The 24,797-nt window shown below is 39.1% G+C and overlaps 2 protein-coding genes across 2 annotated transcripts; both read left to right on the forward strand.

Moving 5' to 3' along the window:
* Positions 1-177: 177 nt before the first annotated feature.
* Positions 178-9,097, forward strand: LOC144649506 (large ribosomal subunit protein uL3-like). Its single transcript, XM_078509010.1, has 7 exons — positions 178-650; positions 4,564-4,671; positions 5,432-5,531; positions 5,711-5,771; positions 6,309-6,420; positions 7,946-8,023; positions 8,573-9,097. The coding sequence occupies exons 1-7, from the start codon at positions 192-194 to the stop codon at positions 8,810-8,812; spliced, it is 1,158 nt and encodes a 385-aa protein (XP_078365136.1). The 5' UTR covers positions 178-191; the 3' UTR covers positions 8,813-9,097.
* Positions 9,098-20,674: 11,577 nt separating this feature from the next.
* On the forward strand, positions 20,675-23,824 carry LOC144649507 (uncharacterized). The gene is made up of 5 exons (XM_078509011.1): positions 20,675-20,900; positions 22,612-22,806; positions 23,135-23,311; positions 23,394-23,510; positions 23,726-23,824. The coding sequence occupies exons 2-5, from the start codon at positions 22,627-22,629 to the stop codon at positions 23,747-23,749; spliced, it is 498 nt and encodes a 165-aa protein (XP_078365137.1). The 5' UTR covers positions 20,675-20,900; positions 22,612-22,626; the 3' UTR covers positions 23,750-23,824.
* Positions 23,825-24,797: the final 973 nt, after the last annotated feature.

Genomic DNA, 24,797 nt, shown 5'->3' on the forward strand with positions numbered 1-24,797 from the left:
GGAATTGTACGTCAAGGCCTAGGAAACATTTGAAGAAAGCAATGTTTTTTCTCTGAAACTAAACGATCCGGGATCGGAAATTGAGCAAACTGAATCTCGTCCGAAAATCAAATTACCTACCCCTCCCCTGATCTCTTTTGTGCTGAACCACTCCAAAAACGAAAAAAGCCTGGGGTCGATAAGTATCCATCATGGCGGCTTCTCGTGGTCCTCTTTGCATCAGATGGACTTTGCGGATTTTCTCGAATAATTATTTGCCTTTCAACAGATTAAGAGCTTCAGCTTTAAAGAAAAATACTTGTGGAATAATATATCCGACACAGAGACGATTTTATTGTGCTAAAACGCAGACAGATGAAGGACAAACAAGCGCAGATTCCAGCTCACCCAGGACTCTGTTAGAAGTCTATCAAACCGAGCCTAACCTACTCCACGGCCCGAGGAAACCTTTAAAGCCTCTTTCAGAGGAATATGTTGAACAAGAACTAGAAAAATCAAACGAAATGCGTTTCAGGTCTCCTGTGACCATAAATCCGCATGAGGCACAATGGACACCAGATTCCAAACGGGTTGGATTGATTGGAGTCCAGTTAGGAATGACAGCATTGTGGCTGAAGAATGGAAAAAGAAAGCCTGTCACTTTGATTGAGGTAATAATGGTTTTAAAATAAGCCTGCAGTGGTCCTGATATCTACCCCCCCCCCCCTCCCCATTACTGCATTACCTACCCACTCCACCCCAACCATTTTCAAATTTTTCTAAGTCTGAGAAAATAGACAGTTGTGTCATGGTACCAGGACAGGTTTCACTGTCTTTTGGCACCACAGTGAAACCTGTAAAGGCACTGCCAAAAATCATCCATTTTCTCAAGCCACTTATTTAAAATAGTTCTAGTCCTTGTTTTGCATAAGAGAGATGTGGTGGCCTAATGGTTAGTGTGCCAGTCTTCTGATGGCATAGTCTAGCTTCAATTTATGGCTGAAGTCAGGTGTCTCCCTTTGCAAGAAGCCCTACTCTCATAGTGCCTCTCTCAACCCAGGCTGTGTATAAATAGGCACTTGTAAGTTGATTTCTGCTGGATAAGTATTAGTCCAGCAATATGGTGAAATGATTGTGCGATTTTTGTTAAAAGTACCAAATTTGGCACAGTGATAGTATTCGACGAGCTGATCAATTTCAGATATAGGCCCATCCGGAATTCTGTCAGGGGGGACATCTTTTGAACCCAGGGGGTGGGGGTGGGTGGTAATTGAGCTTTATGGTAAAATTTACTGCATCCTTTGAGTAAGAAGCACCAAATTTGGCACAGTGATAGTATTTGATGAGCTGATCGATTTCAGATATAGGCCCATCCGCAATTCTGTCAGGGGGCATCTTTTGGATTCAGGGGGTGGGGGTGGGCGACATTTGTTCTTTATGGCAAAATTTTCTGCATCCTTTGAGTAAGAAGCACCAAATTTGGCACATGCAGTGATAGTATTTGATGAGCTGATCAATTTTAGATAAAGGCCCATCCACAATTCTGTCAAGGGGGACATCTTTTGGACCCAGGGGGTGGGGATGGGGCGGATGGGCAACATTTGGGCTTTATGGCAAATTAAATGCATCCTTTGAGTAAGAAGCACCAAATTTGGCACAGTGATAGTATTTGATGAGCTGATCGATTTCAGATATAGTCCCATCCGGAATTCTGACAGGGGGGGCCACCTTTTGGACCCAGGGGGTGGGGGTGGGTAGCATTGGAGCTTTATGGCAAAATTTACTGCATCCTTTTAGTACGAAGTACCAAATTTCGCACAGTAATAGCATTCGATAAGCTGATCGATTTCAGCTGAGGGCTCATTCGACATTTTTCCAGAGGGAGACACTTTTTTACGCAGGGAGAGGTAGTTGGTAGCATTTGCACTTTATGGTAGAATTACTGAATCCTTTTGGTTAAGAAATGATGCTATTATAGTCAGTTTGATGAGTTGATCAATTTCAGATATGAGTTTACTATATCCAGAATTCTTTCAGAGTTGTCCTTTTTGGACCAAGGGGGAGGTGGTGGTTTCCGTTTGAGTTTTTACACTGTCAGGCCATTTGAGTTCGCACCATTTTTGCCACGATTATAGAATTAGATGAGATGATCATTACACCTATGGGCTAATCCAAAATGCTTTTCCGGGGTGTTTTTTCGGCCTAGGGGGATCAATGGTATCCTTTTGAGCTTTATGGTGGAATTGTTGCGCTCTTTGAGTTGACATATATGACACAACTCTATTCCTACATTCCTCCATTTCATTTTTTGAAGAAACGTTGAATACCCGTTGAAGAAACGTTAAATACCCCTTGTACATTGCTGAAATTGTCAAGCTCTTTGATTCCTATTTGATTCTTTTAGCCTAACGTGCCCAATCAGTTCACCAATTTGCTCAAAAATTTTCATCCTTATTCAGGGATCAAATAGTTCACCCTGGCTGGAAAAATGCCGTAATGGCTCATGAGCTAGGCTAATCTTATCAATGTGGTGCTGGTAACCAAAAATTAAATGCAGAATCAATTTACCATTAGTTGACAACATACCTACCCCTGTATGCCCTCTGAGTTCCCCATAAACCATTTCAGACGAGCCCATTGATACTGAAATTGGTGATCACATTTAGACATAGACATAGACATAGACATAGTTTATTTAAACACGAAGAGCTCAGGAGCCGTAGCTCGTTAAAACGCTCTCGTGAAATAAAAAAGGTCTAAAAATTACAAATAAAAGACGGTTAAAAGGTAAAAAGTGTATACGTACAAAATTGTGATTATGACATGAATAAATAGAAATCTATATAAATATAATTCTAGTTAACAGGTAATTACAATTTCAATTAAAAAGGTATCTAAAATTACAATAAAAAGTTCATTAAAAAATTACAATTTTAATTAAAAATGAAGCTAAAATTACAATTAAAAAGGTCTTTGAAAATTACAGTCAACAGAAAGAGCAACTGCAGCTTTCTTCTATAGGTAATTTGGATTCGGACAGTAATTTCTTAAAAGAGGTGAGATCTTCGGCCTGGCGGACTTCAATTGGTAAACCATTCCAAATGCGTCTAATCGAATTGCTAAATGAATTTCATGCTATAAACGAGCCAAAAATGGTGCTTTGAGTACAAAGCTCAACACGAGACCACTCCATCCGCTTGGGTAAAAAAGGCAACCCTAAAAGAAACCCAAATAGACCCAAAGATGAAATCAATCAGCCCGTTAAGAACTATAATTCTGCCAAATTTGGTGCTTTAACCCAAATGGTCTAGTTATTTCACCATAAAGCTTAAATGTTGCTCACCCCACCCCCTGGGTTAAAAAGGTGTCCCCCGTCAGAATTTCATACAAGCCTATAACTGAAATGGATCAGCTCATCGAATGCTTTTACTCTGCCAAATTTGGTGCTTTTAACTAAAAGGATGCAGTAAATTTTGCCATAAAGCCCATATGTTGCCCACCCAGTACCCCCACCCCCTGGATCCAAAAGGTGCCCCCCTGACAGGATTGCAGATGGGCCTATATCTGAAATTAATCAGCTCATCAAATACTATCACTGTGCCAAATTTGGTGCTTGTTACTCAAAGGATGCAGTAAATTTTGCCATAAAGCTTTAATGCCACCCACCCCCACCCCCTGGGTCCAAAAGATGTCCCCCCTGACAGAATTCCGGATGGGCCTATATCTGAAATTGATCAGCTCATCAAATACTATCACTGTGCCAAATTTGGTGCTTTTAACAAAAATCGCACAATTCACCCAAATTTATGCACCATATTGCCGGACTATATGGGCTGATACAAGTATTTCACATCGATACAATACCAATTTGATGCTGGCACATTTCTGCAATATAGGGGCAGAGCGTTTTGAAATGTGGGCGGGGGGGGGGGGGGAAGGGACTAAGACTGTCCTAAACATACTCGACAGGTTTTCATATTTGGTGCAACTTTTTTCCGTTCTAGTATTATCTTTGTTTTCTAAACAGTTTCTAGATCAAAGATTTCCAAAGATTCTCCGATTGTTGTTCGAAGGCTAGACAAATGTTTCCGATTATTTTTTGAACTTTTCCAAAGTTAAACGAAGTTTCCCGAAGAAGTTTCAAAGATGTTTGAACTCACTCACAAGACAGAATATCTTGACAAACTAATGTTATGCTGTGATCGCAATATTTTCGGCACCCAAATGTGGGGGGCTGAGCTCCCAAAATTTTCCTTTGGGAAGGCTTCAGCTCCCCCTCCCCCCCCCCCCCTGCTCTGTGGTCTATGATTGATTTTGATACCAGTAGGAACTGATTTGAAATAGGCACAAGCACAAGATGAGGCTGTTAGTGTGACTCCAGTCATGCAACGTTCATCAGAATATCTGAAGCACTGCGCTTTCATATGTCATCTTGTAATTGTGCTTTTCTCACAAGTGTGAATCAGCCTTTAATTTTCCATGATATTTGTGGGACCTTTTCCTGCCCAGCTATGGTACATCTTGATGTGAACTGATATTCACAAGTCTAAGTTGCATTTCTTGGGCAAACCTTTTCCTCCAAAGATCAAGGATTGTCAAGTTATTCAAGCCAGGATCAGCAGAGAACATGGTGGCAGGGACCATACAACAGAGCTGCAAGTTGGAGGTGTAGAAGAAACACAACTGTACAAGGTGATGAGAGTTGAAGCAGAAAAAAAAGAGAGTTGAGGCAATGATTTTACTAGCACCTTTTCCATCTAAAATTGTAAAACTCACCATTGTACAATTATTTTCTGTGTAGTACCTCAAGGCGAAGCGTAGATAAACTAACATTAAAACCAAAAGAGCCATCAAAAAGTACATTTATCTTATCTTCTGACTCTCAGACATTGCACACAAGGTTCATGCTTGTGGGTCGCAAACTTCAGTATCATGTACAGAGACTAGTTTCTCATACATGTACCTTACTCATAAATCTGAAAATTATTTAATATACCTGAAATAGACCACTCCAAAAATGTATAAATGCAATCCCATGGGGAAGAATAATTCCTGTAAATCATGTGCACATTGGAAATACTTTAACAATTAACTTTTTGTACTTTGTTGGTTCAAACACTGACGGAAAATTGTGACATCATCAGACTGAAGTCTTGGTCTTCTGAATACTTTAGGGTCATCTAAAAAAGATAGTTCTTCCTTGAAAGATTATGTAGGTCGGAACCATTTTCCAATACAAATACTCAAACTTTTTCAAACATGCAAATAACAATTTAATAACTTTTTCTGAGTTCATCATGATGATGCTCTTTCCGGTATTCTTCGTCTTTAGCTCATAATACATATTATTTAGTTATTAATCACAGTTGTTTGATGTGACCCCAAATTACAACAGGCCTAGTATTAATCACTTTTTCTCCTGCCTGATAATGTTTTCTTTGATGCCTTGTAGATAAGAAAGACTCAATATGGACACTTCAAAAGGTTTGGATCCAATCCAAAGAAAAAAGTTAAAAGTTTTCATGTAACTGAAAATGGTCTTCTTCATCCAGGTATAAAAATGTTTAAAACAATCATTTAATTATAGTGCATAACTTTCAATTTAAGTTTTAGACTGAAAATAGTTAAGAGATGATAATTCTTGAAGATATACTTAATGCTTGGCTTCACTACTTACTTTCAATACTTTCAATGATATTAAAATTATAAAATCTTTTCTTTATTCTAAAAGGAACACCACTTTATGCCGCTCACTTCTACCCAGGCCAGTTTGTCAAGATTCAAGGTGTAACGTAAGTTGCTTCCTCTGTGTTGTTTTTAAGGAAGCATATTTGACGGACATTTAGTCCCCCTGAGCATGCACAATACAGACGCGCAAAGGCTGGATTTCTGGTTAAAAAAGTTAGAAAAAATGGAAAATTCTGCAAAGAGCTTTACAGTATAATAATATACTAACTGAAAGGAGGCTTTTTACATGGCTTTTCCATGTTATACCTTGAATAACCACTAAAACATTTCTCTGTGTATATGTTGTGGTTTAAATTTTTATTTCACCTTAAATTTTTCAAACCATGCAGTTTGAAAATCACAATTTTAAACAGGGGGAAATAAAAATCAAATCGGTTTATGGAAAATTTTGATTGCCAACATAATTATGGAGATTGAAACTAGTTGACATCAAAACTAGAGGACAGAAAATATAAACAGAAAACCTTGTTGAAATGTTTTAAAACTGAAATCAAAGTTCATCTGATTAGTCGAATCCAGCTTGTACAAATGCCCCAGCTGTTTTACACTAATAATGTTACATTTTTTGGATATCAATGTAGAATTGACAGAGGATTTCAAGGTGTGATGAAAAGATGGAAGATGAAAGGTCAGCCAGCATCACATGGTCATTCAAAAACACACAGGAAAATGGGTGCTACAGGGGGAGGACAGGTGTGTAGTACTTAACAATTAATGCTGGTTTTCACTAGGGACAGAGTCAGGGTCATAATTAATAATGGTAATAGGACTGAGTGGAGTCCAATTCGGTCTGTAATCATACGAGTGATAAACAAAATCAGACGACCGCGAAGCGGGAGTGCGATTTGTTTAATCACGAGTATGATATACAGACAGAATTGGACGACACAAAGTCCTGTTACCAATTAATCAAAACTATGACAAAATTTGAGAAACAAACTAACCTTTAGTCAAATGGTTTAACGTATTTATAAAAACTGAAAAACATAACAGTTTACTCAACAAAATGCACAACAACAGCGCGCGCAAAATGACGCGTACTGTCCAATTACACAGGCATGACACATAAACTGTCCTATTACACTGTCCAATTACAAGAATGACACGTACACTGTCCTATTAGTGCTCAAATCAGGCTGCTGATAACCAATCACTGATCGAGAATTTTGTTATAGTTTTGATTAGAGTCGTTAGAGCACATACAGCCTAGTGAAAATCAAAAATCAGAGTTGTACATGTAAGTGGAGTCATGAGCTCAGTGGAATCGGAGTCAGAAGAATCAGAATAGACTACAAGGCTGAGTTTTCTTTGAGTGCTAGTCAATACAGCTGTGCCTTATTGACCACTCATTTATAGGAAACTCTGACTCATAGTCTGATTGTTTTAGTAGGTGCTCTAGAAGATTGCAGTCCAAAACCTCCAATTGCAATTTTTTGTATTAATTTTTTAAGCCAAAAATCAGTTAGAATTTTTCCTTTCAATAGCAACAAATGTGCAATCATGAATGTTCTATCACAGTAAATAGACAGAGTGAAGAGACAACAAATATGAGAACAAAAGTTCCAAATACTGCGTGGCACTAGAAAATTACAAGTGAAATAAAATAGGGATGGAAGGTGCCCAAAAGTTTTTTTTAAGAAGAAACCAAGTGCTTGGGGCAATAGCCGTTCTTCAGTGGTAAATAACGTTGCCAAAAAAAGAATGCGACAAAACTAGCATTTAAAAATAACGTTCAAAGCCCAGTTCGCTCGCAAAGAGGTGAACATTCAGTTTAAATGAATGTGAAGTTGATGTTCATCCCGCATAGGACTTCGCACAATGCCCAGTGTGAGGATCATTCGTATCTCCTGCATGTTGCTTCCAGTGTTCCGGGGCAAAGTCTGATACCTTGAATTTGAACTCTTTTAAAAAACCAATCAGATTCATGGATACCAATGTTCAGAACATGCTGAGTGTCAACTAGAAACTTTTTAGCTTCAAAAAGTAATTATCAGCTATTGAATGGGTCGAGAAATCTCTTGTGTTTCGTCTGTGGTAAGCAATAAGTATGCTGATACCTAAGGCAGGTTCCAAACTTTTAAACTAAAAGATTCTATTTTTACTGAAAAGCGCCATGAGCCATGGATATGGCGCTATATAAATCTTTTATTATATATATTATATATTCTACAACATTATATTGTTAGTAACTAAGAGATTTTTTTATTTCCACAATCAGGATCCAGGAAGAATCTGGCCTGGGAAGAAAATGGCTGGTCACATGGGAAACAAAAATTGTACAAAACTCGCTGTCAAGGTGTGACATAATAGTTTTGTTGTTGTTTGCTTGTTTGTTTGTTTGTTTGTTGTTGTTGTTTTCCTTTTTGACTCTGTGTTCTCTAACTCAGTCAGTAATCATACATTTAATGAATTAGACTTTTGCTTTGCAATTGTCTGATTTTGATAATTACCCATGTCCCTCCAAGACAGAAGTTCTGATCTCTTCGTGCAAGTGAATAGCGATCTGAAGGGAAACTTAGGCTCGTAGGGTAATCACTTATGGGATTTCGGCCCAAATTGGACTCCACTCAGTCCTATTACCATTAACTTCTATTTGCTTTTTCTATTTGTATTGTATTGTATTAACTTCTATTTGCAATTATGTCTAGTAAGTTTAAGGGGGGAATCCTTTGCAGTTTGTAACCTGATTACATGTAAAGTTCTGATCTGAAACATGAAGGTTTAATACAAAAAGGTGTTAGGTCATTAATAACAAAAGGAAGTTCTACTGTTTTGTTTGTTGTTGTTTGTCCGTGTGTTTTTCTAGTTGTTTTGTTTTAAGCAAAGCTTACGTTCCCTGTTGCAGGTCCTTCGCATCAACACCAAGTACAACATTTTATACGTCCTGGGGAATTGCCCAGGAGAAAAAGGAAGCATTTTAACGATCCGCGATGCAGACCAGCCGCACGAGCGACCCCCTCCCTTCCCTACTTACTTTCCAGATCCGAATAACCCCCTCCCTGAAGATATGTTCGCAGATGACGTGCAACAGATTGATGATACGATCCACTTCACCAAGAAGGAGCAGACGAGTGAAAAGGCGTAGAAAAGTATCTTGAAAATATTACTAACATCGATTTTCTAATCTTTTTTTCTCAAATCTACAAACATTCTGGTGATTATTATTCAAAAAGAAAAAAAAAGCTATCCTGTTCGTCCAAGGGACAACAAACCAAGAACAGAGATATACAGTGTAAACCAACTGGAAAAATGTCAAATCAGTTTCTGAAGCCTGTTTTCGTTTCCCAAATGTGTAAATAATAAGCTATTTACGAGCATTAATTTCAAACTTGCCTAGATCAGTAAGAAATTATTTTCATTGTTCAGAACATTACTGTGTGTACTGATTCTTTGTCTTGTTGTTTTCTGTCTTATTATTGAACGACGTCACACCTTTTTGTTTCTTTTAAAGCAGTAATCCACAGATTGTGGGAAGGTAGGGAGTGGAACGAAAATAGTTCTACTTTTCCTTCCTTTCCCTATTGCTGTTAACTATATCGCCAGTTAAAAAAAATCCAAACATGGCGAGAAATTTATGAGCCTGGTTAAAGGCATAACGTCACAGACGGCGCATTTTGAAAAATGTGGCGAATTTCTTTCGCTTGTCCGGGCGTTTGTCGTTCCTAGTCGGACCGAATCTTTCGGTTTATTTATACTTTGGTGTTTGACTACGAAAACTATTAATTTCAGGTTTCCTTCAATTTGAAAGTAATTTGTAAATAAGAAAAATGACTTTTAAAAAATATCGTTACCTAGTTCCTTGACTATGCTTAAAAGAAGGTTTGCGCTCCTCTTCCGGTAGGCGCGAAAACGACGACGACCGGAAGTGGAGCGCGAAACGATGTCAGTTTATTTGGCTAAAAACCAGGCCCCAGTTGTTCACAGAGTGGACTGACACTATCCACCAATTCAGTGGATAGCGTTATCCGGTGGATAGCGTTATCCACCCTTCGAACAACTGGAGTCAGGGCTTCAAGTGTCTATATTTTACCTATATTTTTTTCAATCCTCCTATATTTCCCTAGTATAATATAGTTTACAAATGCCCTAAAATTCCTTTAATTTAAAATTATTAACCGGGCAGAGACTGGGCCGAGCCCGGTTCATAAATCGCCCGGAATTTTTTCGTCGTAGTAGTCTTGTCGGTAAATCGTTCCAGACCCGCTCGGCCGCTTCCTTGGCCAGGATTCAAATCACGCACTTTTGATATTTATTCGGCAGGAGCTATTAAACCCGGCTATTAAATCACTCTTCTATTTAAAATTTTATCTAAAACCCTGATTTCTGTTTAGCGTGAAATATATATATGTTTGTGTTATTCAAGCGTTTGGATTGCGAAACCGGTGATTGTTTTGACAGCTCCAAACCGCTACGTCAGTCACGCAATGTTTTTGCAGGAAGCAAGCTTTACGCATAACTGCTTTTTTAAAAAACGGCCGGTAGCCAGAGCATTTTTGAGCCGGAATACTTTGAAGATGCTTTTCATTTAATTTAATAAGAAGAATAATGTCCATTTTCATCCGTGCACAGTTGAGCTGGCAAAGTCGCGTATCAGAGACGATTGAATGTGTGCACAGCAAAATAATCTTATTTTGGTTCTTGATGTAAAACACTTCCCAAGACTTCAGTAAACAAAATTGTAATGTATAGTATTTCTACGAACTATGATGGTATTTGTGAAGGGATCCGTAAAGCCAGCAAGTAAAACAAATGGTCTGCGAAATGAAAATGAAATCTTGGCGCGGGTAATTTAATACATGCAATTAAATTCTACCACGGCATGCAAAATTTCACGTTTTTGAAATTTTATAAATCTTTTTGCCTTTTAAAATGTTTCTTGACCCCATCTTGAATAAAAATTCATCTAAAACTTTTTTCATGTTTCTTTTTTATTTTTTCACGTTTGTATTAGTTGCCTTTTTTAGTAGGCGTTTGAAACGAACACGGCATCTATTTATAGATTGAGGCACCATGAGATGTTTACATATTTGCGTCAGTTGTCGTAGTAGTTCACTCGGCCGCTTTCTTGGCCAGGATCCAGATCCCGCACTTTTGATATTTACTCAGCAGGAGCAATTAAAATTTTATCTAATACCCCGATTTTTGTTAAACGTGAAAGATATATTTTTGTGTTTTTATTCAAGCGTTCGACTCAAGCGAGTACTGGAGTCCGAAACCGGTGATTGTTTCGACAGGTCGCTGAGGTCGAAGCTTTTTTACATCAGTCACGCAATGTTTTCCTGCATTTAAAAACAGCTCCAGACTCTACTTTGAAGATGCTTTTTATCTAGCAAAAATTGTGTCCATTTTGTCTATTTCCATCCGTGTACAGTTGGGCCGACAAAGTCCGTGTGTCACAGACGAATTGAATGTTTACACAACAAAAGAACCTTATTTTGTTCATGATGTAAAAACTTTACTTGCACACTTTTCAAGAACTCAGAAAACAAAATGGAAATACAAAGTAATAATATAATAATTTCTTTAAACTAGAATGGAATGTAAATCGGTAAAGCCATCGTGTGAAACTGAATAGACGGCAAAAATGAAAACTTGCCCTTTGGCGCGTATAATTAATTAAATTTTATCACGGCATGCTATTTTCAAGGCTTTTAAAGATTCAAAATTTTAATGCAATTCAAATGTTTCTTTGCCTCATCTTGAATCTTTTTTTCACATTTAGTTGAGATTTTTAGCAGCATCATCCTCAGAGACCCAGGGGCAGTTAGTGGGGGAGACGGGCAGCTTTTCGGGACAACGGGATTTTCGGGCGAAAGTTTACAACATAGAGCGTAACAGCCCCTGGGCACTTTGTCTTACCGAACCAGTTCCAGAAGCGTTTGAACTCCTTCCTCTTGATTGGCCACAAAAATATTTGTGTGGCCAATCAGTGAGGTTGACCAGAAGAGCGACTCTGACGTCTTCTTACACGAAGTTGTTTTCCTCATAGACTCGGCGTGGTTGGGTAAGCCCGTCCATCGGATGATACTACGTGGGTCACAGATAAAAAAGCAAAACAAAAACAAAACAACGAGGCCTGGGAATATGTTAAATGTAGCGTAGCGCAAGAAAACCAAAAGTTTTTAAAGCTATACGCGAGCACCTCTTGTTTATAAGTTTTGTTTTTGTTTTTTAAATATCCAACAAATTAAACAAAAACCCTTTGTTTTAACTGTCAAGCTAGCAACAAAATAACAATAGGTGACGACAGCGATATCTTCGCTAACGCGTGGCCCGTGCAGTGAAGAACCCAGACCGTGGAAGACCGTGGCAAGTTCCAGGAGTCGGGCAACGACCCAGGGGCGGATCCAGGATTTCAAAAGGGGGGTGGATGGCAGACCATTAGGGCCTAACCCTAACCCTAACCCTAACCCTAAGTGGCGGCAGACGGCGAAACGTGGCGTAACAACAACCAGACATGAGCGAGAGCTAATTTTTCTTTCTTTATTCATTTTCTATTTCAAATAAAGTGACATTTCGAATTTTTTTTACTGAAAAATGGGGGGTGGATATCCACCCTATCCACCCCCCCTGTATCCGCCCCTGCGACCGAGAAAAATAATAAAAATTGTTGTTTACTCGAATAACTATTAAAAAGCGCGCAACTAACAGTGTAGAACTGGCAGTCGTCTAAGGCTTATTTTTTCTGAGACTCTCCATGTATTAAATAGCATCCGATTGATGGGCAGAGCATCCACGACGAGTCTATGAGGAAAACAACTTCGTGTAAGAAGACATCAGAGTCTCCTGGCCGGTCCTCGTCGCTGATTGGCCACAAAAATATTTTTGTGGCCAATCAGGAGGAAGGAGTTCAAACGCTTCTGGAACTGGTTCGGTAAGACAAAGTGCCCAGGGGCTGTTATGCTCTATGTTGTAAACTTTCGCCCGAAAATCCCGTTGTCCCGATAAGCTGCACGTCGCCCCCACTAACTGCCCCTGGGTCTCCGAGGATGTAGCAGCATCTGTTATCTAATACGTGCGGTCTAATGCATGCTCTTTTTTACCTTTTATTTTCTTTTGTAATTTTGTTTAGAAATTTTTCTGTTAGGTATGGGTCACACTTGGAAATGTTTTGCCAGAATTTGTTTACTTTGCGGTGAAAATCTGTCATCAGGGCGCGTTGCGTAATGCGACCCTAGGTTTTCCAGTTGGCAAAAACTTTGCAAATCGGCAAAAACATCAAAGAGGCCGTAGTGCTTGGGTGGGGCAGGCAGATTTTCGAAAACTCGAGCTAAACAATAGGAATCACAGCGGTAACTGTCGTTATTCTTGATATTTGACTCGTTTTATTCGTTTTTTTCGACGTTTTTGCTTGTTTACAAGCTAAAAACGTAGAATAGGGGTTAGTGGACAAGATTTGGAACCACATATTTGTAAACTCTCAAGGGACTTTTTTAATTTCTCAAGGGACTGTTTTAATTTCTCAAGGGATTACTTTCCGTTGTGGGTGATCACTTGCGATCTCGTGAAAAAAACGTGACTTGTCACATTTACAAACGTTATATAACAATTTTAAAAGTGACATGTCAGCTTTCTTATCTCAACGCACGTGTGTCTGAAAGGCGATCTATAAAAAGCGTCGCACAAACAACGGATTGCGTAACTAAAACACGAATAAATAATCACTAGCACTTACATCGTTTAAAAATTACAAACGTCAAAAATAAACCATACCAAAAAACTCGCTTTTTTCAAAGATATTATTGAAGTTAAAACAAATGCAAGAGATGGGGGCTTCTTTTAGCTTAGGAGCGGTTAAAAATTAGGCCAAATTTGGTCGCTACATGCAAGCGCAACTCTATTTCGTCATCAGCCTAGGTCGTTAGGGACGTGACATCGCGTTGACAGGGAATGACAGCAATGTTGCATGAATCGGCTTTACAACATGCGATCGTATCTACGCAGTTCGAGTGGAATTTCAGTCAAAGACAGCAAAATTCTTTCTTATTTCATCTTCAAATATAATTCGAAAGCATTCACTGTATATATGGCTTTTGTTTAATCCTGGGTCTTGATATCCGACCCTCGCAGAGCCTAGACAAAACGCAGCTTGAGTGTAACGATTTGTTTACGCTGCAATTATATTTTGCTGTTTCATTTGCTTATTTCGCTGCCGTAATCGACTGCCTTGAAAGGTCCTTGCAATTTTAAAGTATAGAATTGTCAGATCTCGGTGAAATTTGCACTGTTTATTTGTGTAATGTTAAGGAATATGTGTATAAATACCCGGCGCGGACAAGCCATTTTTGAGCCAGTTTTCTCCGACAGTAGTCGGAAATATCTGTATTTTTTGTGCTTTTTTGTGGAGCAATCGTTACGCTACGGCCTTGAACACATTGAACAGCGGTCTACCTATAACAATTCAGATATGGCGTCACAAAATGACAAAAACAAAGCGTCAAACGCATATTTTGCTGTTTCATTTGCTAATTTCGCTGCCGTAATCGACTGCCTCGAAAGGTCCTTGCAATTTTAAAGTATAGAATTGTCAGATCTCGGTGAAATTTGCACTGTTTATTTGTGTTATGTTAAGGAATATGTGTATAAATACCCGGCGCGGACAAGCCATTTTTGAGCCAGTTTTCTCCGACAGTAGTCGGAAATATCTGTATTTTTTGTGCTTTTTTGTGGAGCAATCGTTACGCTACGGCCTTGAACACATTGAACAGCGGTCTACCTATAACAATTCAGATATGGCGTCACAAAATGACAAAAACAAAGCGTCAAACGCATATTTTGCTGTTTCATTTGCTAATTTCGCTGCCGTAATCGACTGCCTCGAAAGGTCCTTGCAATTTTAAAGTATAGAATTGTCAGATCTCGGTGAAATTTGCACTGTTTATTTGTGTTATGTTAAGGAATATGTGTATAAATACCCGGCGCGGACGAGCCATTTTTGACAAAATTATATGGCTGCATTTCCTCCGCGAAGATAGGAAATTGTTAAACTAAACTACAAAGAAACTGTAATGATAAGTTCGAAGAACAATGCACGAGATAGTCTAATCGGCGCGTGTCGCGTGTCGCGGGTAAAATGTCGCGGGTACAAAAAATTGTCGCGGGTACACAAAATTGTCGCGGGTAAAATGTCGCGGGTAAAAAAAATTGTCGCGGGTCCGAAAAAAAGTTATACTTTTTGTTTTATAGTTTTTCTTAAGCTCAATACCTCATTAAAGATAATAGAATAACGATAACAAGTGCTTGAAAGTAGGTGGACGAAAAATTGGACTTTACTTTAGCTTTCTAGTTTCTGAACAGCATATACCACACCAATGTTCAAGATAATAAAATAATAATATAATAGCAATAACTTGTTGACATTGTGTGTGTATCGTAATTTGGTTTCCCATCGCCACTTTAAGAGGCAGTCGCCATAATTCCGGTCTGCCGATTTTCGGATCAGTAACACAATTGCCTTCAAACTTTGCCCACGAGTCTATGTTAATTCAAAAGCAAATGAAATCACCTTAGTTTTTGCAAATATCGCAAAATAATTTTTTTATGAATTTTTTTCGATTGGACCGCGACTGGCCTATTTTTAGCAATGGCGACAAGTGAAAAATAGGAAAATTGTCGAGCTCATCGTTTCAAAATTATAAAATATTAGGAATTGTTATACCTTTCCTGGATTAAATTGGACCTTTATTTGTACAAAGCACACAATTTCGGTTCGTCTAAAAGAAACTTACAATACGAAATAATTTTTTGTTTGCAGCCTACTTCGCCATAAACGCCAACAGCTCAAAAATGCACATTTTCAACGGGCCATTGCGCAAAAGTCCAACTACTTCCGCGTAATATTTGTATCCATACCAACTAAAAAGAAGTCAAAGAGCATAGAAATGTAAAAATATGTTGTGGTTTAAGCGAATTTTTAGCGTACCCAGGCAGCAAATTTGCTGTTGTTGCGAGCATGTTTATTTACATTGACACAAGAAAGTCGCTCACGCGAAACGAATTTAGCATGAATAACACAATATTTCGCAAACGTCCTAGCTTAACAAAACTTTGAAATAACAGCTGACACAACAAAACATCATTTAAGACCCGAAAACCTCACCAGCTAGTCAAAAATATTTTTTTCTGTCGCCTACCTGCAAGACAACCGCACAAGGTCAAGTCCGCCATGTAATTAGATTTCGCATTCCTTTCTAGTTTTCGTCGAGCATAGTATTCGCAGAAAGTTTCGAATTGAAACCATTGCCCATAAAACACTTTGCACAAACCATATGATTCCGATAATCTGAACAAATGAAGGAAAGTAGCGGGCAGCACAACCGAAAAAATTAACCGAACAAAATACATTCGACAATACATCGGCTTGAACGCGAACGTTGATTTGAAAGTTGTGTCACGCAATCTAATCTAACCACGTTATGTGCCAACTGAAGAAATAGTTCTCCAAGAGTCAATAATTGACTGTACAAAATTTTAAATATTGTTTCACGCTGTCCGGAGCCTGATGTTGTGCTGTCTTCGTGTGCACCATTTTGGTGAGTTTAATTGAAGCCAAGCGTGCATTATTTACCTATTGTAGGTTGTTTTGATTTTCTGATTTCGACCACTTCCGGTATATCTTCCTTTCTTGATGTTACCATCTGTAAAATTTTTCGTTCACTTTTCAAATACAAAAAAATCACTTTAGTAAAATGATATATAGTTTCTGTTAAGTTGTAAAAAATTATGTAAATGATAAAGATAAGCGGATGATCAGGAATGAAAAAAGCAGAAACAAAAAGAGGCCTATAAAACCCACCGCCATCCAGCACATGTCAATCATACTTTGTCTTGTTCTCGTGAAGTTTTCACATTTTCCAACAAAATGGAGGAGTTGTGCTTTCTGTCATACACTTCGAAGTACAAAGGTAGTTGTGGTAATTCGAGGGGAATAACCGAGCCCGTTCGCCTTGGAGATTGTAATGATTCCGTAGTCAGGCCCGTAGCCTGGTTTTTGCACGGGTAGGTTCGTTTTCTCTTAAAGCGGACCAAACAGTTGTAGACTGAACATTTGCTTAGTAATTTTTTCTCTTTATTCACTTTAGCAGCGCACACAAATTAAATGCTATCAGGGGCGTTACAAAGCCAGCTTTGAAGAGCTGTAGACTAAAGGGCGCGCGGAAGGGAGAGTTCAGGGACTGGACTATAGACCTGGTTAACTGGCCCGTAAGGGCCGCCGTTTTCGAGGATCCAACAGGGGGTACGCTTCCATGGGGATTTTTTTTTACTTTATGGCGATTTTTCTTTTATTTTGGAAGCACATAAAGTCTAAGATTTCACAACAGAGGATTGCACTTAGTATTTTCACTCATTCCTATATAAACGAGCTTTTCTTTAACGCCACATAGCATTGTACGTGTTTGCATTGGTCCGGAGCTAGTTTTCACTTGCGCGATGAGCCTTGATCTCATCGCGAAAGGGTAGAGATATGTGATCCGTTGCCAGTAAATATTGCCTTTCATTTTAACTTGAAAAAAGCTCCAGCCTGAACTGAAAAAATACGATGCTGAAAAATTTGTATGCCCTAGAGTACTAGCCTATATGCTGGCCAAGCCATTACCACCGTTACGTATCAGAGTTTATTGTCTACGGGGTGTAAGTGAGATCAACAGCCTACTTTCGTTCGCGTCAAGGTGCGCAGGAGTATCATAGTGGATGCATAGAAGAGCAAGGTTAGACAAGCGACTTTCCCCATCGATGCTCGCATTCAGTTGCTACAGCATGCAGATGTCGATGGCTTTAAAAATGAGACTTTTGCATACTAGAATTAAATTATATTTAAAGCGTTTTACTTAAGCCTACCCTTCCGAATTCTCAGAACTTGTTGAAATTTGTTAAACGGGCTGCAATATATATTCAAATCAGTGGAATCAATATGAGATGCAGTTGTGTCACGATCTGCCTTTGGTTCCAGTCTGAAAACTGAAAAAGAGGGGAATACAGGTGAAAGGTTTACTAGTTTATTGTTATTTTTGTTGAAAATAAATTCACTCCTGAATACAAATAACGTCAGTGAAAATTCTTTTAAGCGGACAATATGCGATATCATTCCGCAGACCGGACCTTTTCAATGGGGGGGGGGGTCGTCCGAACCCCCCCACCCCCCAGCCTACGGGCCTGGTAGTTAACCACTTAACTTCGTGCCATTGTATTGTATTGTATTTCTCGCGGGAAATTTGACGGAACACAAACTTATTTTGGCCAAAGCCGGTGTTTTTGAATTGCCTCCATCAAAGGCAAGTAAAATGTTTATACATGTATGACCTTCTCAAACTCATTAATAATTCATGACGTTATAAGCCAACCAGAGCGCCCCATTCGGGTCAGGTGGATGAGTTGGAAACTCAATGAAACACCAGTTGAAAATCACTAGTGTTTCATCACGTTTTCATCACTAGTGAAAAAATTGTTCTTAATCTGCATATTCATATATTACTCAAACACAGCTTTACATGAATCATTAATTTTTAATAAACAATGACCAGGAAAAACATTTCAAATTACAAACTGACAAGCCTAAGTCATTTGAAATTAAAGTTTACAGTACATTTCTTAAAGTCGCCAAAACAGACTGGCATAGTATCCATATCCACATTCTGAGAAACTTAAGCGGCGTAAGCGGCGTAAGCGGCTGAACTTAACGGCTTAACGGCTTAGCGGCTTAACGTAAGCGGCTGAACTTTGTGCAATTCATACTCTTTAAAAACTCCACCAACCTCGAGTATTGGAACATTGACACTTCGCACTCGTTGCCAATCCTCAAAAATCCCTATTGCCCACTTATTTTTATATCTGGTAGACTTCGGTACTGCTCTCTCTACGCAAAGTTCTTCTTCCTCGATTGTTTTCGGGGAGCGAAACCTTCCTTCGGCCATGGCAAAAACAATATGTAAATCCCTTCAAGTTCACAACGCTTTTAGAATACAAATTTGGTGCAACGCGAAACTATTGGATAATTAAAAACAAAAGCTCACAAATACAATGAATGCCGACTGAATACAACAAATCACACATACAAGGCATTTTAAAGAAAAATGGGAAAAAATACGACACTGCATAATTTTGTATTGTTTCTTTAGAGAAGTCATTTCAAAAACTCGTGCATCGTGTTTCATCACGATTTCCAAACACTCGAAAACAGATGAAAGCACTCGGCCGAAGCGGCCTCGTGCTTTCATCTGTTTTCTCGTGTTTGGAAATCGTGATGAAACACTCGCACTCGTTTTTGAAATAGTACTAAGCATCGTCATTCACTTGGGGAATACTGGAAACAGCGCAGGCCATGCCAGTATCCAACCCACCGCGGTTGTAAGAAAGCCATCAAAAGCAGAGATGTTATAAATGTTCGGATGGCAAAGGAGATTATGAAACTCCATGGAGTGGTTGTCCCGATTGGATCAGGTTGGTAAACCTAGTTCACATTACATTCATATAAACGTAACAGAGATTTTGTTTTATTGGCCTCTGTACTCGCTCGCCTTCGCGTAAAAAAGAGACATTATACAGAACACTCAGTTTCAGTATTTTCTTGTTAAGGAACAATGTGTGCCACACCGTAAACACAACACATATCAAACAAACATTTTTAACCATTTCTGATGTAACTGGAGCTTAAACAACCGCAATCTACAGTGAAGTTTCCCTTCATGCGCGAGCGACCTAACACCCCCCCCCCCCCTCCCCCCCCAACACACACTTATACCGGAAGTGGTCGAAATCAGAAAATCAAAACAACCTACGTAGAAACTCTACGTAAATAATGCACGCTTGGCTTCAATATAAACTCACCAAAATGGTGCACACGAAGACAGCACAACATCAGGCTCCGGACAGCGTGAAACAATATATAAAATTTTGTACAGTCAATTGTTGATTTCTTCAGTTGGCACATAAGGTGGTTAGATTAGATTGCGTGACACAACTTTCAAATCAACGTTCGCGTTGAAGCCGATGTATTGTGTTCGGTTAATTTCTTCGGTTGTGCTGCCCGCTACTTTCCTTCATTTGTTCAGATTATCGGAATCATATGGTTTGTGCAAAGTGTTTTATGGGCAATGGTTTCAATTCGAAACTTTCTGCGAATACTATGCTCGACGAAAACTAGAAAGGAATGCGAAATCTAATTACATGGCGGACTTGACCTTGTGCGGTTGTCTTGCAGGTAGGCGACAGTATATATATTTTTGACTAGCTGGTGAGGTTTTCGGGTCTTAAATGATGTTTTGTTGTGTCAGCTGTTATTTCAAAGTTTTGTTAAGCTAGGACGTTTGCGAAATATTGTGTTATTCATGCTAAATTCGTTTCGCGTGAGCGACTTTCCTGTGTCAATGTAAATAAACATGCTCGCAACAACAGCAAAGTTGCTGCCTGGCTGCGCTAAAAATTCGCTTAAACCACAACATATTTTTACATTTCTATGCTCTTGGACTTCTTTTTAGTTGGTATGGATACAAATATTACGCGGAAGTAGTTGGACTTTTGCGCAATGGCCCGTTGAAAATGTGCATTTTTGAGCTGTTGGCGTTTATGGCGAAGTAGGCTGCAAACAAAAAATTATTTGGTATTGTAAGTTTCTTTTAAACGAACCGAAATTGTGTGCTTTGTATAAATAAAGGTCCAATTTAATCCAGGAAAAGTAAAACAATTCCTAATATCTTATAATTTTGAAGCGGTGAACTCGACAATTTTCCTATTTTTCACTTGTCGCCATTGCTAAAAATAGGCCAGTCGCCGTCCAATCGAAAAAAATTCATAAAAAATTTATTTTGCGATATTTGCAAAAACTAAGGTGATTTCATTTGCTTTTGAATTAAGATAGACTCGTGGGCAAAGTTTGAAGGCAATTGTGTCACTGATCCGAAAATCGGCAGACCGGAATTATGGCGACTGCCTCTTAATAACTATTTTTTGACGAAAGACTTGCATACATTTCTGTCAAACTTTAGCTAAGTTACGCAGCGAAAAGCGGAAGTGATGCGAGATTTCTGCGTTTGACCGCTGTAAAACGCCTTCAACATTAGTCACTCCTTCACTTTGCGACAGATTGTTTGCTCGTGTTTACAGCTCTCTCTCTACAGCTCGTGTTTACAGCTCTCTCTCTACAGCTTTACGATAACTGGAGGTGAAAGCTTTCAAAGGTAAGCGGTCTTCGCGTTTTAAATTAAAAACTTCTTTTAGAAAATAAAGATTTCTTTGTAGAAAGTGCGCCATAACAATTTTCATTCACGAGTTGCAAGCCTTTGGAAACGAACCGAACTAACGAGCGCAGCAAAACGAGTGAGTTTTCCAAAGTTTTGCAACAGTTAATAATAATCCGTACAAAGCTCCTTCTACTTGTATTTTGTTAATTACAAATATAACAACAATTCAACTATTGTAACCTCGTTTACGCGATTTCTTTAGTTTATTAAGCTTACCTTTGACACAGCTGTGCGCAGCGCGTCGAAAAAAACAAAGCTGCAAAGGTGCACATCGCTTCGCTTAAAATTACACAGACACATATACATACATGCTACCGACAATCTCCACTAGACAAAAAAGTCTGGAATAAAAACCCTGTGTTATTTTTTAAAGGCATAAGTATTGGTATAGCACCAAGGGAAATGTGTTAGCCTTTTGAATTAGCCACCTGAATGTATTTCTAATAATAGGCTTCTTGTGCCTTGGCACAGGCGATTCCCATAGCAGCGAAAATATTCGCACAATTGTAATTTATGAACTTTTATTTAAGAATACATTTTTCTTCCCAAATCTCTCTTGGAAATTTAAAATGATGTGTCATAAAATCCAGAATGCGTTTGCGGAAATATCGCAAGCGCGTTGCCGATTGAGTAAGGTGCGCGTTTTAAACTATTGGTCACAGTTTCTTCGTGGGAAATTTTGATGGTCCTGTTTTGCGGTCACAAAAGGCGTTTCTGATTGGTTAATAAGCATCACGCGTGGATGACGATGGATGATACCAAGTAAACGCATTCAGTGCTGATAATAAAGCAATCCTTACACTGTAATTGGAGAGATCATATCCCTGTTAGATACTGCAATCGCCCGTTCAATAATTTCTTGCGCTTGACATCATTTGATCTTGTGTGTTTGTATTATTATTAGAGACCTTTAGCATCAGGTTTTTATGAGAAACCACAAACCGCAAACTGCAGTTTGCGGTTAGACGTTCGCAGTTTAATTTCAGGTTGCCAGGGTTTCGAATTTTAGCAAGACGTTCGACTTCGAAGTATGTTTTTCGTTCCGCCTTGTTGTTTTTCGTCAAGTCTAAATGCTTTACTTTTATTGCCTATAAAACCGAATATTTCTTAAATTCAAGTTCAACAATTTCACCAGCAAATTGCAGGCAGGTATAGAAACCTATTCCTTTCCCTTGAAGGTGAGGCTGTACAATTTTTGGTGGCAAAAAACCTTGCCGTAAATCACTTACCGCTAGAATCCCTTCCTGCCGTGGACTGCAAACGCGACCTCAAGACTGTGGACACGTGACATTTTGCGGTTTCTCATAAAAAAACCTGATGCTAAATGTCACTAGCCCCCCCCCCTCCCCCCTCCCCCCCCTCCCCCCTTGGATATTTAGTTATCGAAGGAATAATGCTTTACAGCAAGATCTGCTCCAGATAAATTTGCGGTTAGGGTTATAAAAACTTTATTTTTTGTTTTAGACCATTTATCGGTGCATATTTAGACAATTATTGCACGGATGAGAAAAATAAATAGTTGTACATTTCAGTTTTATTGAAAATTTTTAAGCACTGGATGTCGCTTTATACGTAGTACGCGATAACAACCCAATTAACGGACGTGTAGGTTGAACACACTGACGAGGTTTGAAACTTTATTTTTCAGTATCTTGTTATAGTTATGGCGTCCAATGGTAAGCCAGACTTGTTGGAAAAAGTGAAAAGAGAAGGCTTTGAAGTGGACTTCGATCCGCCAGGAAATGGCATGTGTTTTTATGCTGCCGCTGGACACCAGCTTGGCATGAATGCAATCGCTGTTCAGCGGTTACTCTTTAACTATCTACATCACCATAGATACGAAGTATGTATAATGGTTACTTCTTTACATAGGCTATCAATGCCGTGCTTGTTGATACGTAGTAAAGCTTAGTAATTACTTTGGGCGACGTTACACCATTCTATTGTGTGTAATAATATAAAATTCTGCTCTAAGTAGTTTTGTAGCTTTTAAGCCGGGTGAAAAAAGCTTAGAATTTGATTTAAAATTTTCGACGAGCATCCTGCCCTTTTCCTATGGAAGTCCCCCCTCTCCAGGGTGTTTGCCGTTTTGTTATGTTTTTTATTGGTTGTTTGATTTAGATTACATGCAAACGCTTTTTACTTGTTGTTATATTTTTCATTAAAAATAGGATAACGGCGACGATCGGCTAGACTTCCTGTGCAGCGTTGACATTGGTGGAAAGAAAGTCCCCGATTCGTGGGGTAAAGCACTGGAACTCCTAAAACACAACTACGCGAATGCAATGGTCATCCGTGCCATTCCTGAGATTTTACACTACAAAGTTGTTATTGTGACGGTTCATGGGGTACGTATAAAGTTTTAATGTCCCATTTTATGCACATTTCATGATTCGTAACGTAACGGTTTATTGCCGTTTATTCTTTCAGTCTTCCCCCGGAGAATACGTAAAGGTATTCGAGCCCAAGAAGGGTCCGTCCATTGGGACGTTGTATTTTGGCCACACAGGCGACCATTATGTCGCTTTGAAGCCGTTAACGACCAAGGTAATCCCAGGCCCTATATGAGTTTTATAATTTTGCTTTTAAATATAAAATGACGTGTTCACTTCGCTATTGCGTGCATGTTTTAAGGTCTAAAAAACTGCTTCACGTGTATTTACTGAGTTTACGTTATAAAACACACATCTCCAAGCCGCGCCGTGTTCTAATAGCCTATTCATCAAAAGGTCACGCAATGACGCAACAACTTTTATTTTCAGACCGCTAAACCACTCCGACGATGAAGGGGAAAACTTTAAAGCCAGCAAGAAGCAGAAAATCAAATCAGACGTAGTGGATGGAGACATCGATGTGGTTGATGACAAAGGAAACACTCGAGCCACCAAAAAGCAGAAAAAGATCGGACCAGATTTATGGGCAGATGTAGACGTTGAGGAGGTTGATAAAGTCCCAGACGATATCAATGGCTTAAAAGCTTACAAGGTCAACTTGAGCACAGCGAGCGAAAAATCGAGCGATAATTCCGCTGTCAAAGACGGTAGACCCTGGAAGAAAGACTCACAGACAGAGTGGAAGGCCTATGGTAAAATAAGATATTCAGATTGCAAGGGTTCCTACACTTGCACTAACCCAAAGTGTGAATTCAAAGTGGAATTTGGCGTAGTTAACTGTACACAGTTCGACAAGAAAAAAAAAACGTGTGCAGTGTGCGGAAGCAAAGGAAAGCATGTGCCGTGCTTTGCACGGCGATATGTGTTCAGGAAAAAACAGTCCGTATTCGTGTATCATTGCGGTGACCATACCTGCCCTTCGAAGCCTGTTATATCTAAACCGGTCGAGGATGTAAGGCGAACGGTAGCTGAAAACCCAACTCTAACTCCCTCTCAAATTCAAAGTAATATTATACTGTCAATGATGAAACAAAGACGTGGCTGGGATTCAATAGAAAAGGCCGCCACGGAGACCCTTGACAAAAAATGGATCACCAACGAGAAACAGAAAACAAGAAAAGAAAACGAACCCCATGGTCACAACTTTGAGGCTGTGGCCCACTTTAAACAATTTGCCGATTCACGTGATCCGTATTACGTGTACAAAATGAACGACAGACGCGGTAACCCAGAAAGACCATCTTTCGTTTTTAAAACGAGTAAACTAAAGGCCTCGTTTGCCCTAAATATGGATGAAACAATTGGTCACACCTTAAGTAAGGAGTTTTGCTTCTTTGACGGCAAAGTTAAAAGGTGCGACGGCTTTGTTTCGCTAACCGCAAGTGTGTACCATCCGATTTTACGAAAGCTAGTGTCACTCGCAACGATGGAATGTGAAACG

This window comes from Oculina patagonica, chromosome 4 (assembly GCF_052425735.1).
Source record: "Oculina patagonica isolate OP01 chromosome 4, crgOcupat, whole genome shotgun sequence".
NCBI classification, from domain to species: Eukaryota; Metazoa; Cnidaria; class Anthozoa; order Scleractinia; family Oculinidae; genus Oculina; species Oculina patagonica.

Excerpts from the sequence above, each read along its gene's own strand:
- LOC144649506 (XM_078509010.1), top strand. The coding sequence starts at position 192 with ATGGCGGCTTCTCGTGGTCCTCTTTGCATCAGATGGACTTTGCGGATT. Across the intron at positions 651-4,563 it reads AGCCTGTCACTTTGATTGAG|ATCAAGGATTGTCAAGTTAT; the intron begins GTAATAATGGTT and ends TTTCCTCCAAAG. Across the intron at positions 5,532-5,710 it reads AAATGGTCTTCTTCATCCAG|GAACACCACTTTATGCCGCT; the intron begins GTATAAAAATGT and ends TTATTCTAAAAG.
- LOC144649507 (XM_078509011.1), top strand. The coding sequence starts at position 22,627 with ATGGCGTCCAATGGTAAGCCAGACTTGTTGGAAAAAGTGAAAAGAGAA. Across the intron at positions 23,312-23,393 it reads TTATTGTGACGGTTCATGGG|TCTTCCCCCGGAGAATACGT; the intron begins GTACGTATAAAG and ends TTATTCTTTCAG. Across the intron at positions 23,511-23,725 it reads TGAAGCCGTTAACGACCAAG|ACCGCTAAACCACTCCGACG; the intron begins GTAATCCCAGGC and ends TTTTATTTTCAG.